This window comes from Hypanus sabinus, chromosome 4 (genome assembly GCF_030144855.1).
Source record: "Hypanus sabinus isolate sHypSab1 chromosome 4, sHypSab1.hap1, whole genome shotgun sequence".
Taxonomy (NCBI): Eukaryota; Metazoa; Chordata; class Chondrichthyes; order Myliobatiformes; family Dasyatidae; genus Hypanus; species Hypanus sabinus.
Genome location: NC_082709.1, coordinates 110138227 through 110154231, shown reverse-complemented (window position 1 = coordinate 110154231; position 16005 = coordinate 110138227). Strand labels below are relative to the sequence as shown.

General features: G+C 42.2%; 1 protein-coding gene across 2 annotated transcripts in view; it reads right to left on the bottom strand.

Moving 5' to 3' along the window:
• Window positions 1–16005, bottom strand: part of rb1 (retinoblastoma 1) — a 294100-nt gene that overhangs the window by 217118 nt on the left and 60977 nt on the right. For both annotated transcript variants that reach the window (XM_059967858.1, XM_059967859.1), the window contains exon 8: window positions 9160–9308. In XM_059967858.1, the coding sequence (XP_059823841.1) occupies window positions 9160–9308 (149 nt within the window). The remainder of the gene's footprint in view (window positions 1–9159; window positions 9309–16005) is intronic.

Sequence of the window (16005 nt, the reverse complement as noted above, 5' to 3'; positions counted from 1 at the left end):
GTCTTTGAGCAGATTAAGATGGGAATGTTTTGCAAACTTGAAACTCTAAGCAGAAAGATAATAATAAATTTGAAATGTTATCATTAATTACTTTGAAAACAAAAATAATTTGTTCAGCATTTTAACCTTGACAAATTAATATATTTTATTTCACTATTGAAAAGAAAAATTATTGAAAATTTGGAATGAAGAAAATTTACAGACTGAAGCAAAGAATTCCTGTTCTCCCTCTCAAAATGCAGATTTGGATTTCCATTCTTGGGAGCGAATGCAAAGATATACATTTTGAAATGAAAGATTTCAGTAACAAGACTCCAAACAGACAAAGCACGGAGGAGTCTTTATTTCAGTGAACACTAAGCTTATTAGCTCTATATCAACACACAAAAATGTAAATGTAAATGCAGAGTGGTAATGGATTCATCTATTGTATTTGAAATTCATAAAATTAGAAGTCACTTGATGGCCACATTTCTCCATTTGCAGGTTTGCATTCTGGGTGAATTGAATAGAGAACACTTGACTTCAACTGCATACTTAGCTTATGTGATGTTTGAATCCTAATACAAACATTTTGCCCACTCCCTTGACAGACCACAGAATTTGCTTTCCTTTGCAAGGTTTAGCATGGAAAATAACTTGGATTTTCCATTCTAGATTTGGGGCACTACGGTGGTGTAGTAGTTAACGCAATGCTATTACAGCTCAGAAGTTCCAGAGTACAGAGTTCAGTTCCAGTGCCATCTGTGAGGAGTTTGCACGTTCTCCCTGAGAACACATGGGTTTCCTCCAGGTGCTCTAGTTTCTTTCCCCAGTCCAAAGACATACCAGTTATTGGTTAATTGGTCTTGTAAATTGGCTTTAATTAGGCTATTAAAGCCTATTAAAGTCCGAGACCGTCGGACCTACCTGGACAGTACCTGAGGAGGAAGGTAAAACTGCGCAGGTGCGAGTGACGTCAGCGGCAAGCGCGGGGTTTAAAAAGAGGCCCACTGTTAGGAGCGGGCAGCATCGGTGCAGGCAGCAGAGTGTGTGGGAGCAGAGTGCTGGGCTTTGGCTCAGCAGGCTTTGGCGCAAGGGGAATTCGGTGAGAGGAAATCAGTGAGCCTGAGTACATGCTTGCTGAGGTAAAAAAGGTAAGGTCAGTAGGTACTTTTTTCATTTATTCTGACTAATCTGGGATCAGGTAATGGGGGAGACAGTTAGAGCAGTATGTGGGAGGTCAGGGACAACACAGTTGTCCCTGATGACCACACCTGCAAAAGGTGCATCCAGCTGCAGCTCCTATCAGACCGAGTTAGGGAACTGGAGCAGGAGCTGGATGAACTACGGATCATTCGGGAGTCAGAGGCAAAGATAGATGAGAGTTATCGGGAGGTAGTCACACCGAAAAGACAGGAGGTAGGCAAATGGATGACAGTCAAGAGAGGCAGGGGGAGCAGGCAGAGAGAGCAGAGCACCCCTGTGGCCATTCCCATCAACAATAAGTATACCGTTTTGGATACTGTTGGTGGGGATGACCTACCAGGAACAAGTTGCAGTGGTCCTGTCTCTGGCACTGAGGTTGGACCCTCGACTAAGAAGGGGAGGAGGGAAGAGAAGACAGCAGTAGTGATAGGGGATTCTATAGTCGGGGGCCGGATAGGAGATTTTGTGGGGAAGATCAGGCGTCTCGGATGGTATGTTGCCTCCCTGGTGCTGGGGTCTGGGACATCTCAGATTGGGTGCAGGTTATTCTCAAGAGGGAGGGCAAGAACCCAGATGTTGTGGTCCATGTAGGGACCAACAACGTGGGTAGGATGAGTGAGGGGGTCCTGCGTAGTGAGTTCAGGGAGTTAGGTGCAAAGCTGAAGGGTAGGACCTCCAGGGTAACAATCTCAGGATTGCTACCTGTGCCACGTGCGAGTGAGGCAAGGAACAGAAGGATTACACAGATTAATACGTGGCTGAGAGGATGGTGCAGGAGGGAGGGCTTCAGGTTTTTAGATAATTGGGCTTTGTTCCAGAGAAGGTGGGATCTGTTCCGACGGGACGGTTTACACTTGAACTGGAGCGGTACTAAAATTTGCTAGTGCTTCTCGGGGGGGTTTAAACTAAATTTGCAGGGAGCAGGGATCCAGAATGCGAGAGAGGATAGCAAGATGAAGAATAAAGGACAGGTGGGGACTACACGGTTCTGGAATATTAAGTGTGTGGTAGAGAAAGGTAAGGCGGATCAAGTGATAAGGAGGACACATGTACAGGGGGATGGTCTGACGGAACATGGAGTTAAATGTGCAGAAAGAATAAGTAAATTTAGGAAGGACAACAAAATTCAAGGGGCGTATAGCCCGATGGGAGTTCGGGGAGCTGGGTTAAGCACAATAGGCAGCGATTTAAACAGAGAGAGGAGAAATGGGCTAAAAATTCTATATCTGAATGCACAAAGTGTCAAAAATAAGGCAGATGAGCTTGATGCTCAGGTGTGAATGGGTAACTATGATGTTGCTGGGATAACGGAGACATGGAGACATGGCTGCAGGGAGATCAGACCTGGGAAATGAATGTACAAGGGTATACGTGCTATCGTAGGGATAGAAATGTGGGGAGAAGGGGTGGGGTGGCCCTGTTGGTGAGGAATGAGATTCAGTCCTTTGCAAAGGGGGACAAAGGATCAGGAGAAGTAGAGTCTGTGTGGATAGAACTGAGGAACAGTAAGGGCAAAAGGACCCTAATGGGTGTTGTCTACAGGCCACCAAACAGTAGCATGGATATTGGATGCAAGTTGAATAGGGAGTTAACATTGGCATGTGGCAAAGGTAATGTCGCAGTAGTTATAGGGGATTTCAACATGCAGATGAACTGGGAGAATCAGGTTGGTGCTGGACCCCAGGATAGGGAGTTTGTAGAGTGCCTACGGGATGCATTCTTGGAACAGCTTGTACGAGAGCCAACCAGGGACAAGGCTATTCTGGATTTAGTGTTGTGTAATGAACAGGATTTGATAAGCGATCTTGAAGTAAAGGAGCCATTCGGAGGTAGTGACCATAATATGATAAGTTTTTATCTGCAATTTAAGAAGGATAAGGGCAGATCGGAGGTGTCACTGTTGCAGTTGAACAAAGGAGACTATGGAGCCATGAGGGAGGTGCTGGCCAAAGTTAAATGGACAGATATCCTAGCAGAAAAGGCAGTGGAACAGCAATGGCAGGTATTCTTGGGACTAATGCGCAAAGTGCAAAATCAGTTCATCCCCTGGAGAAGGAAGGATTCAAAGGGGGGAAAGGGCCACAGTGGTTGACAAAGGAAGTCAGAGATTGCATAGCATTAAAAAAAAAAGTATGACAGAGCTAAGGTTAGTGGGAAGACAGATGATTGGGAAATTTTTAAGGAACAACAGAACTTAACTAAAAAGGCAATACGTGGAGAAAAAAATGAGGTACGAACGCAAGCTAGCCAGGAATATAAAGGAGGATAGCAAAAGCTTTTTTAGGTATGTGAAGAGAAAGAAGATAGTTAAGAACAATTTTGGACCCTTGAAGAATGAATTGGGTGAAATTGTTATGGGAAACAGAGAATTGGCAGAAGAATTTAATAAGTACTTTAGATCTGTCTTCACTAAGGAAGACACAAGCAATCTCCCAGATGTATAGATGGGCCAAGGACATAGGGTAACAGAGGAAATGAAACAGATTGACATTAGGAAGGAAACGGTGATGAGTAGACTGATGGGACTGAAGGCTGACAAATCCCCAGGTCCAGATGGTTTGCATCCTAGGGTACTAAAGGAGGTGGCCCTGGAAATTGCGGATGCATTGGTAATCATTTTCCAATGTTCCTTAGATTCAGGATCAGTTCCTGAGGATTGGAGAATGGCTAATGTTATCCCATTTTTTAAGAAAGGAGGGAGGGAGAAAACAGAGAACTATCGACCTGTCAGCCTAACATCAGTAGTGGGGAAGATGCTAGAGTCCATTAATAAAGATGAAATAGTGGCATATCTAGATAGCAGTGATAGGATTGGGCCGAGCCAGCATGGATGCTTGACTAATCTATTGGAGTTTTTCAAGGATGTAACCAGGAAGTTAGACAAGGGAGATCCAGTGGACAGTAGTGTACCTCGATTTTCAGAAGGCATTTGATAAGGTCCTGCGTAGGAGATCGGTGGGTAAAATCAAAGCACATGGCATTGGGGGGAAGACATTGACATGGATAGAAAACTGGTTGGCAGATAGAAAGCAAAGGGTAACGGTGTATGGGTGTTTCTCAGAATGGCAGGTGGTGACTAGTGGAGTGCTACAGGGCTCGGTATTGGGACCACAGCTGTTTACAATTTACATCAACGATTTAGATGAAGGCATTGAGAATAACATCAGCAAGTTTGCTGATGATACTAAACTGGATGGCAGTGTGACATGTGATGAGGATGTTAGGAGAATTCAGGGTGAGTTGGATAGGCTGGGTGAGTGGGCAGATACTTGGCAGATGACGTTCAATGTGAATAAGTGTGAGGTTATCCACTTTGGGAGTAAGAACAGGAAGGCAGATTATTATCTGAATGGTGTAGAGTTAGGTAAGGGAGTAATACAAAGAGATCTAGGAGTCCTTGTTCATCAGTCACTTAAGGTGAATGAGCAAGTGCAGCAGGCAGTGAAGAAGGCTAATGGAATGTTGGCCTTTATTACAAAGAGAATTGAGTACAAGGAAATCCTTTTGCATTTGTACAGGACCCTGGTGAGACCACACCTGGAGTATTGTGTACAGTTTTGGTCTCCAGGGTTAAGGAAGGACATCCTGGCTGTAGAGGAAGTGCAGCATAGATTCACGAGGTTAATTCCTGGGATGTCCAGACTGTCTTACGCAGAGAGGTTAGAGAGACTGGGCTTGTACACGCTGGAATTAAGGAGATTGAGAGGGGATCTGATTGCAACATATAAGATTATTAAGGGATTGGACAAGATAGAGGCAGGAAATATGTTCCAGATGCTGGGAGAGTCCAGTACCAGAGGGCATGGTTTGAGAATAAGGGGTAGGTCATTTAGGACAGAGTTAAGGAAAAACTTCTTCTCCCAGAGAGTTGTGGGGGTCTGGAATGCACTGCCTCGGAAGGCAGTAGAGGCCAATTCTCTGGATGCTTTCAAGAAGGAGCTAGATAGGTATCTTATGGATAGGGGAATCAAGGGATATGGGGACAAGGCAAGAACCGGGTATTGATAGTAGATGATCAGCCATGATCTCAGAATGGCGGTGCAGGCTCGAAGGGCCGAGTGGTCTACTTCTGCACCTATTGTCTATTGTTAAATAGGTGGTTACTAGGCAGTGAGGCTTGTTGGGCCAGAAGGGCCAGTTCTGAACTTTATCTCAGAATAAAATAGAAATTAAAAATACATTAAAATTTTCATTATTTTGTCCAATGTGCTCACTGGGAAACACAAAATCCAAATTTGAGCTGGTTCTTTCAAGACAAGTGAATACAGTGAGAGCAAGTGGATGATAAATCCAAGATGCACTGACGTTCACACGTACACTGTTAATTTTAAACACAAGAGATTCTAGTGATGCTGGAAGTCCACAGCACTTACGCAAAATGCCGGAGGGACCCAGCACGTCAGGCAGCAGCTATGGAAATAAAACAGTCACTATTCTGGGCTGAGACCTTTAATCAGGGCTAGAAAAGTGGGAGGGGAAAGAAGACAAACTAGAAGATAGGTGAAGCCAGGTAGGTGGGGAAGGTAAAGAGCTGGAGAAGGAGGAATCTGATAAGAGAGGAAAGTAGACTATGGGAGAAAGGGAAGAAGAAGGGGCACCAGAGGCTGTTGAGGAGAAGATGGAAGAGGCCAGCGTGGGGAATAGAAGAAGGAAGGGGAAGGGAAAACAGATTACTGGAAGAAGAAATTGATGTTCACGCCATCAGGTTGGAGGCTACCAAGACAGAGTATGAGGTATTCTTCTCCAGCCTGAGAGTGGCCTATTATTGGCAAAAGAGGAAGCCATGGACTGACATGTCAGAATGGGAATGGGGATAGGAATTAAATGGTTGGTCACCGGGTCATTCCACTCTTGGCAGTTGGAGCAAAGGAGGTTGACGAAGCAGTCCCCAGCAGTTTCACCAATGTAGAGGCCACACCAGGAGCACAAGATACAGTAGATGGCACGAAAAGATTTACAGGTGAAATGTTGCCTCACTTGGAAGGACTGTTTGAGGCCCTGAATGGAGGCAAGGGAAGAGTTAAACAGCCACGTTAGCATTTTGGGCATTTGCAAGGGTACGTCCTAGAAGGGAGATTAGTATGGAGGGATGAACTTTGGTTCATCCACTTTGGTTGCAAGAACAGGAAAACAGATTATTATCTGAATGGTGGCCAATTAGGAAAAGGGGAGGTGCAATGAGACCTGAGTGTCATTGAACACCAGTCATTGAAAGTGGGCATGCAAGTACAGCAGACGGTGAAAAATCAAATGGTATGTTGGCATTCATAGCAAGAGGATTCGAGTACAGGAGCAGGGAGGTTCTACTGCAGTTGTACAAGGCCTTGGTGAGACCACACCTAGAGTATTGTGTGCAGTTTTGGTCCCCTAATCTGAGGAAAGACATTCTTGCCATAGAGTGAGTACAAAGAAGGTTCACCAGATTGATTCCTGGGATGGCAGGACTTTCATATGAAGAAAGACTGGATTGACTAGGCTTATACTCACTGGAATTTATAAGATTGAGGGGGGATCTTATTGAAACGTATAAAATTCTAAAGGGATTGGACAGGCTAGATGCAGGAAGATTGTTTCCGATGTTGGAGAAGTCCAGAACGAGGCGTCACAGTTTAAGGATAAAGGGGAAGCCTTTTAGGACCGAGATGAGGAAGACACTTCTTCACACAGAGAGTGGTGAGTCTGTGGAATTCTCTGCCACAGGAAACAGTTGAGGCCAGTTCATTGGCTATATTTAAGAGGGAGTTAGATATGGCCCTTGTGGCTAAAGGGATCAGGGGTTATGGAGAGAAAGTAGGTACAGGGTTCTAAGTTGGATGATCAGCCATGATCATACTGAATGGTGGTGCAGGCTCGAAGGGCCAAATGGCCTACTCCTGCACCTATTTTCTATGTTTCTATGAAAGGACAAGGAATTCATGGATGGAGTGATCCCTGTGGAAAGTGAAAGAGTTGGGGAGAGGTAAAGAAGTGTTTGGTGCCTGGATCCTGTTGAAGATGTTGGAAGTTGCAGAGAATGATGTGTTGAAAGTAGAAGCTCATGGTGTGGTAGGTGAGGAAAGAGGAACTCTTATCCCTGTTAAAGTGCTGAGAAGACAGGTAAGTACAGATGTTTGGGAAATGAAGGAGATGCAGGTAAGAGCAGCGTCAATGGTGGACGAAGGGAAACCCCATTCTTTGAAGAAAGAGAACATCGCTGATGTTCTGAAAAGGAAAATCTCATCCTGGGAAAAGATGCAGTGGAAACTAAGGAACTGAGAAAAGGAAATAGCATTTTTACAGGAGACACTTTGTTAAGAGATATAGTCAAGGTAGTCATGGTAATTGATAGATTTATAAAAGTTTGACTCCAGAGATGGAAACAGAGAAATCAAGAAAGGGAGGGAGATGTCAGAAATGGACCAGGTGAATTTAAGGGCAGAGTGGAAAATAGATGCAAAGTTGATTAAATTGATGAGCTCAGCATGGGTGCATGAAGCCCCATCCATGTAGCACAGGAAGTGTTGGGGAGCATGAACAGAGCCAAAAAGGCAGGCAGGCAAAGCCAGGGCCCATGCAGGTGCTCAAGGCTACCCCTCAAATCTGGAGAAAGTAGGAGGAACCAAAGTAGGAATTGCTGAGGGCAATAACCAGTACTGCCAGACAGGTGATGGAAGGGAACTGGTTGGATCTTTTATTGAGAAAGAAGCAGAGGTTTAAGGGCTTCTTAATGGAGAATAGAAGTGTATAGGGACTGGATATCCATGGTGAAAATGAGGCAGTCAGGCCCACGGAATTGAAAGTTGTTGAGGAGATAAGAGTATGTGAAGTGTCACAACTGTAGCTGGGAAGGGACAGACGAAGGGGGATGGAATGGAGTTGAGGTATGCAGACTCAAGTTCAGTGGGAAGAAGCAGGCAGAGACAATGGGTCTACCCAGACAGTCAGGTTTGTTGATCTTGGGTAGGAAGTGAAAATGAGCAATGCAGGGTATGAGTTTGATGGCAGTGGATGGGAATTCTCCAGTGTTGATGAGGTTAGTGATGGTGTCAGAGACAATTCCCTGATTGTCCAGAGTGAGGTTCTTTTCAAGGAAGTGTCTGAGAGTTGCCACCAGGCCTCAGCAAGGTAGTCAGTCCACCTTTATTTATGGGTTTGATAGTAAAGTTGGTTTTGGTGTGGGGAGAGTGGAGGACAGCGTGTTCAGAGGCGGTAAGGTTTGAGGAGGAGTGAGGAGTGCTGATGTTGAGCCAGTTGATGTTTCATTGTCAATTAGAAATGAAAAGGCAGAGAACTAGAGGGGGTATCCAAGAAGAGATGGAGGGTTGGAGATAAGAGAAGGGCTCATTGGTATGCGGTGGAGAATTCTTGCCAAAGAAGTGGGCTTGGAGATGGCGATAACGGAAGAAGAGCTTGGTGGGTACGAAACACACTGGCGTGTGGGCGAAGGGGGACAAAGATAAGGCCCTTGCTGAGGACAGAACACTCCACCTCAGAGATGAGAAGGTCAGAAGGAATGGTGAAGACAAGGCATCGATTAGAGCTGGGATTGAAAGGGGAAGGAGAGCTGTTGGTGTTAGAGGAGGAGAGAGGGTTAGGATATTCAAGGAGGGTAGGAGGAAGAGGACCCAAGAGTTGATTGGATGACCTTACAGACCCAGGGTTGGAGAGTGGTGGTATGTTTTGCGATCTGTCATCTCCTCAGGATCAATCTGACATTGCTTGAGCATTTTGGCTTCATGTACTTATCACTCTGTATACATTATTAAACATGTTGCTGAGCATGTTAAAGTATGTGACCTTATGCATACTTCCATTAAAATGTATAGTTGCAATTGCATTTAATTAGTACTTCAGTTAAAAGTGGGCTTCTCAGTAGATGTATTCAACGTATAGGTTACAAATCATTTTTCAGGTATAAGCTAAATTTAAGACACTTCTGCTCGTACTCTGTTTTCCATTTCACCCACAATGATAAATGAAACCTCAACTTACTTCATCCGCATTGCATTCATTTTCACGGCAAAGTATCTCCAGGACTTTGGAGTCTACCTCAGTGGAATTGTTTGCCTGTATTGATCTGTTGTGACTTCGTCTTGAAGCTTGTGATGAACTACTGGAAATTATACTATTCATCCCAGCTCCTGTAAAATAAATAGATAGTCTTATCCCATATGCCATTAAAGGTCACCTTTTCTAGGATTATAGGCTTCTTACTTGAGAATCGCTTTTGCAGACTGGACCTACAGTTTCAAAATAAGGGGGCAACCATTCAGGTCATAAATATGAAAAAATACCCAAAGAGCTAATGAATCTTTTGAATTTTGTACCCAAGAGCGCTGTGCATGCCCAGTCACAAATATATTCCTTAGATTTTTAGATATTAAGAGAACCAATAATATGAGGTTCGCACAACTTTTTTTGGTTTTGAAATGCTCCTTTATGCTAACTAGAAAAATTAACTTGCAATTGATCTTCCAGCATTTCTATCATAGCTTCTTAAAAGTAATCCTCTATGCAACCAACTATCTTGTATCTCCGTTCATTAGATAAGGATCAAAAAGTTTAGGACTGGAAATGAGACATTCCTCAATATTTAGGCAAATCAACAAACAACATACGGGAGAACTGCTATATTAATCACCTTCTTCAATTGTGCTTTTTCTCTTAACTTTTGATAAATTGCTTATAGCAACCTAACAAATCTTGGAACAATCCTAGATGACTGGAATAATTTTAATACAGCTGCATGAGAGTCAGGAAGTCTGGCAGAACTGCAATCCCTTGTGGAGGTTTGGCAGCATGAAACAATTCTGTTGTCCAACATCTATCTCTGGGAAGGGGAAGCATATTGTCTAATAGAACAGAATATGAGTCTGTCTAATTAGTAGTCATACCGTCTATCAGCTGCAAGGAGAGTCACAGGCGTCATCGACGAGACAGCAGTGGTGTTTCACTTACTAGTAGATCTCAAGAAACAGTAAATTTGATGTAACCATTGTTATTAAACGCATTGGGTTTCTATCTCAAAGGGTTTAGAAAATTTTAAAAGTCCCTATTATGAACAAAATATATATTAAGTAATAACCAATGACTGTTTTCTTCCAATTTCTCAGACTCAGTGCACTCTCAAGATTACAATACAAATATTATCCAAAGCTGCAACAGCTACATAATGAAGCCCTTTTCCCCCTCAGCCTCTCAAAATGTTTTCAATCGATAAAAACCTTCTGTAATCTATTTTAGCTTTTCTTCAAGTAATATTTAAAAAAAGATTTCCTTTATTTGATTAGGCAGTATTCACACCAATGACAAGGGCAACATTTTTCATCCATCTCCAAGTGCTACTTTTCGAAACAGCTACAATCTTTCTGCTGAAGCTGCAATCACAGTGCGTGGAACAGGGAATTCTATGATCTAAACAGAGCAAAGCTAAAAGAAAACAATAGTACATTTCTAGGTCAGTGCAACACCAAAAAAAAATTATGCATCACAATACTTGAAAACACATGTGATTTTCAAGAAGGCAGCCATGAACTTTGCAATGTAAGTATAGAGACAGCAAGTAATAGCTTTCTCGATTTCAAGAAATAAAAGGGACACTGGAGAGGTATAGTACAACAAAATTGTCACCAATTTATAACTTTTTGTCCTGGGTACTGAGAATAATAGCATTGTGAAAGTGAAATCAACTACTACTGAACACTCTAATGCTAGAACGAGAAACTTGTTTAACTCTGAATATAATTAAGGTAACCTATAGTAAGCTATTGGGGACTGCATTCAAGTTTTCTACAGTAAATTGAATTGATCATAAGCTTTTGGTCAATGATATCTATGAAATTACCTTTTTGCAATTCTCACTTATCAGTTCTAACAAGCTATGAACTACCAACACACGTTTTTATTCCCTTATATCTTGGACCAAATAAGAATGCATGAAGGCATCATACCTGGAACACAATGAAACCCTGTGAGAAATCTTCCAAAATTCTTTAAGTTGAAAGAAAACAAACAGTGAACAGTTGGGCCCAGGGGAATGGGGAGTGTGGTAGAACAGAGTACCATGAAAAAGATGCCACAGTTAGAAAGGATGCGAGGAAGTCTTCTTTTGTTTGAGCAAATGTCAGCTAAATATAGTTTACCCAAAACTCTTTTTTTCTTTATTTACAAATTAGAGACTTTCTGCATTCTCAACTACATACATTTCCTATAAGTTCCGATAAGGACTTATTAGATGTAATTTTTAATTTGAAACCTTTTTATAATGGTTCAATATCCAATATTCATGGTATGTTGCTAGGAATGACAAACACTCCTATAGGCAAAATTAAAAACCTTTGGGAACAAGATTTACAGACTTCAATTTCTGAGGAAACTTGGAATGAAATTTTTAAATTGGTTAACACTTCATCGTTATGTGCCTACCATTCCCTCTTACAATTAAAAGTGGTTCATAGGGCTCACATGTCTAAAGATAAGCTATCTCATTTTTATTCAGATATTTCCTTTCTGTGATAGATGTAACATTGGAGAAGCTTCATTCAATCACATGTTTTGGACATGTCCAAGCCTTGAAAGATACTGGAAGGAAGTATTCCAAACTTTCTCAGTACTTTTCAAGGTAAATTTTAAGCCTAACCCTTTGACCACATTATTTAGTACTGTTGAAGAAAAAGACTTTATTCTGGAGACACCTGATTTGCATATTTTGTCTTTTACTTCTCTTATAGCTAGGAGGGCATTCTTGCTTAAATGGAAGGATGCTGTTCAGCCTACTCATGCTCAATGGCTACGGGATGTTATGTCATGCTTAAATTTAGAGAAGATCCGTTGTTCAGTTTTTGAATCTAGTGAAGACTTTTATACATTGTGGGGACCGTTTTTGAGTTATTTTCAAAACCTTTGATTTATTGTACAGATTTTAAGTACAGATCGTGACCAATAATAAATTTTATTATATGATAAAGGTTTTCCCCCTCATTTTTCTTGCTTTTCCTAACAGCTCTGACTTTGGTAGTGGATTTAGATTTTTTTCTGTATAACAAAATATTTCAATATTACAATTTAATTTAATTTTTATGAATACAGGGTTTTGAGATTGTAACTGTATTTTTAATTCAATGTATTTGGTACTATTTTATTTTTTCCTTTTGACTTATATATCTTCATACTCTGTATTCTATGCAGAAACTAATAAAAATATAGAAAGAGAAGAGACAGGATGCAAAGAAGGCTCTCACACACAGGCCTTTGTCAGGCAGGGCATTGAGTATAAAGGTGGGAGGTTATATTGTAATTGTACAAGACATTGGTGAAGTTGCATTTGGAAAATTATGCTCAGTTTTAGTGACCCTGCTATAGGAAAGATGCCATTAATCTGGAAAGAGTGCAGAGGAGATTCACAAAGATGTTACTGGGACACAAGAGACTGAGTAATGGAAAGAGATTAAACATGTGAAGACTTTATTCACTGTATGTGAGTGATTAATTGGTGATCTAATGAAAGTGTATGAAATCTAGAGGGGCATAGAGAGGGTGAGTATGCATAGTCCTTTTCCCAGGGTTGGGGAACCAAGAAGTAGAGGATATACTGTAAGTTTAGGATGAGAGGAGAGAGACTTAATAGGAACCTGAAGAGCAATTTTGTCACGCAAAGATGGTCAGTATATAGAATGAGCTGCCTCAGGAAATGGTGGAAGCAGATACATTTAAAAAAGGACAGCTATATGGATAGGAAAAGTTTAAAGCAATGGTTCCCAAAGTGGATGATATCTCCCCTGTGGGGGTGGTGGAAATTTCTAAGGGGGCAATACTGATAAAGGAAGCAGGGTTGGGTGCTCGGGAAGCAGGGTTGGGTGCTCGGTAACAAGGAAGGCAATTGAGGAATTACAGGTTTAAATTAATAAATGAATTGCTTATTATAAGCATCTGATTGTCATGCCTTATAATTGATTACAATCATCGCCTCATCTCTTGCTAACCTACCATTCTCTTAGACTTTACTAAGAGTGTATTACAGATGTTGAAAAGAAATGTGACACTTCTGTATTTGGTAGACTGTAAAGATCATATTTTTCCATTCATTATTGTAGTACAGTGTTAGCATTATATTCCCATATTCTAACCACACAGCGGCAAGATTCCTGTAGCAATCAAAGGGGTAAAGTTCAGAATCTGTCCTTTCGGAAGGTCATGACTGCACTCACTTAGCCCACAGACCAACCAAGATAATGCTGCCCCACTTTATGTACCTTCAGCCCTTTTGCCTGAGCTATGATGACATCATAACTTACTCCTTTATTAATCGCAGGCACTTGAGGTTGGACTTTAAAAATAAGCAACTAACTCTGGTCATTAATCCATAATGAAAATGGCAGAAGCAAACCATACCAAACAAAATGGATGTGGAAACAATATAGTGTGGAGTATCTGTTATCTGGATTTATACCAGCACCAAGCAACCAATACTGTCTGTTGTGTGAAACAGATTTTTCAACTGTGGAAATGAAGCCTTGAACATTTGATGATAATGTATTCTGAGAAAGCAAAGAACTTGGCTTATTTTCAGTCACTTAGTGAAAACTTTCAGAAACAGAAAACATGTTTGCCAGCACTTCACAACAGTGATGGTTTGTGATCTTCAAACAACATTTGCCTTTGCAACATCATATTTAGCAGAGCGTAGTTTCAGCACAGTCACCCAACTTAGTTTCAAAACAATGAAACAGACTGAAAATTACTGAACGTGGGGATCTGAGGCTCCTTCTGAGTGACATTCAGCCTAACGTTGAGAAGCTGATCTCACTGCAACAAGCCCGTCCATCTCATTGAGAGGTGAAAAAGCAATGAAGTAGTGAATAGTTAGACTGTTAATGTATGGTCTAAAATTGTTGACTGAAATTATTTTTACTCTAACTAAATAAAGAAATAATTTTAATTGTAGCTTTAAGTAAATTTGAATAATATTTGCAGCTATTTGTTATTGTTTTGAATTTGCAGTTTCTATTTTCTTTCACTGTGCATTGTCAATCAAAATCTTTATAGTTTTTATGTAATGGGTGGAAAGTGAGGAGGGACAGGTGAGTTGGTCTAGCAGCCAAGGAGGTGGTAACCCAAAAAAGTTAGGGAACTACTGATTTAGAGGTATATGGGCCAAACATGGGCAAATAGGACTAGTTTGGATGGGAATCTCAGTCAGTGTGAACCAGTTCAGCGGAAAGGCCTGACCCTATACTTTATGACTCCAAATTAAAAATCTTAGATGGAGATGGTCAATCCAAGTACCACACTGAATCACGATCATAAGACAACATATAAAATGCCTAACACTGCTATAATCAGCATATGCAGAAAATGGTAATTTTGAAACTTAGTAATGTACAGCCCGAAAAAAGTGCAAAGAAAAACAAATCACTCACTAGAAAGATCCTTTACTTGTGCCTCCACATTTTTTAAATTGGAAGTGATCCACAAACCGGCTTGTCCAGTTAGACCCATTATGTCAGCTTGTTCCTGCCCCACTGAACTCCTATCTGCATCTCTCCACTCTGTTTTATCCCCTAGTCCAGTCTCTGACTACCTACAGTCATGACACCTCACATGCTCTTGATCTTTTCAAGGATTTCAAGTCCCCTGGCCCCCATCATCTTGTTTTCACTATGGATGTCCAGTCCCTATACACCTCTACCTCCACCCCCACCAGGAAGGCCTCAAAGCTCTCCATTTTGTTTCTGGACATCAGACCCAACCAGTTCCCCTCCATCACCACTCTCCTCTGCTTAGCAGAACTTGTCCTCACTCTCAATAACTTCTCCTTTGGCTTCTCCCACTTCCTTCAAACAAAAGGGGTGGCCATGGGCACTCGTTTGGGTCCCAGTTTTGCCTGTCTGTTTGTCGGCTATGTAGAACAGTCTATGGTCCACGCCCACAATGGTGACTGTCCCGCACTTTTCCTACACTACTTCAATGACTACATTGGTGCTGCTTACTACACCTGTGCTGAACTCGACTTCATCCTCTTTGCCTCCAACTTCCACCTTGCCCTCAAACTCAACTGGTCCATTTCCGACACTTCCCTTCCCTTTCTCGATCTCACTCTATCTCCAGAGACAGCTTATCCACTGATGTCTATTACAAATCCACAGACTCTTACAGCTACCTGGACTGCACCACCTCCCACATTACTACTTGTAAAAACTCCATCCCCCTTTCTCAAGTCCACTGTCTCCACTACATCTGCTCTCAGAATGAAGGAGATTTCCTCCTTTATCAAAGAAAGGGGATTCCCCTCCTCAGCTATCAATGCTGCCCTCAACTGCATCTCTTTCATTTCATGCACATCTGTTCTTACCTCGTCCTGCCACCCTACCAGGGATAGGGTTCCTCTGGTCCTCACCTACCACCCCACCAGCCTCCGCATCCAGCACATAACTCTTCGAAACTTCCACCACCTTCAATGGGATCCCACCACCAAGTAAATCTTCCCTGCCCCCCCCCCCCCACTTACTGCTTTCCACAGGGATCGCTCCCTATGCGACCCCCTTGTCCACTCGTCCCTCCCCACTGATCCCCCTCCTGGCACTTATCCTTGCAAGCAGAACAAGTGCTGAACTGCCCGTACACCTCCTCCCTCACTACTATCCAGGGCCCTAAGCAGTCCTTTCAGATATCACGACACCAACTGTGAGTCTGCTGGGGGCATTTACTATGTTCAGAGCTCCCAGTCTGACCCGACGCAGATTGGGAGACTGCTTCAACGAGTATCTACGCTTTGTCGGCCAGAACAAGCAGTATCTCCCAGTGGCCACCCATTTTAATTCCACTTCCCATTCCAATATG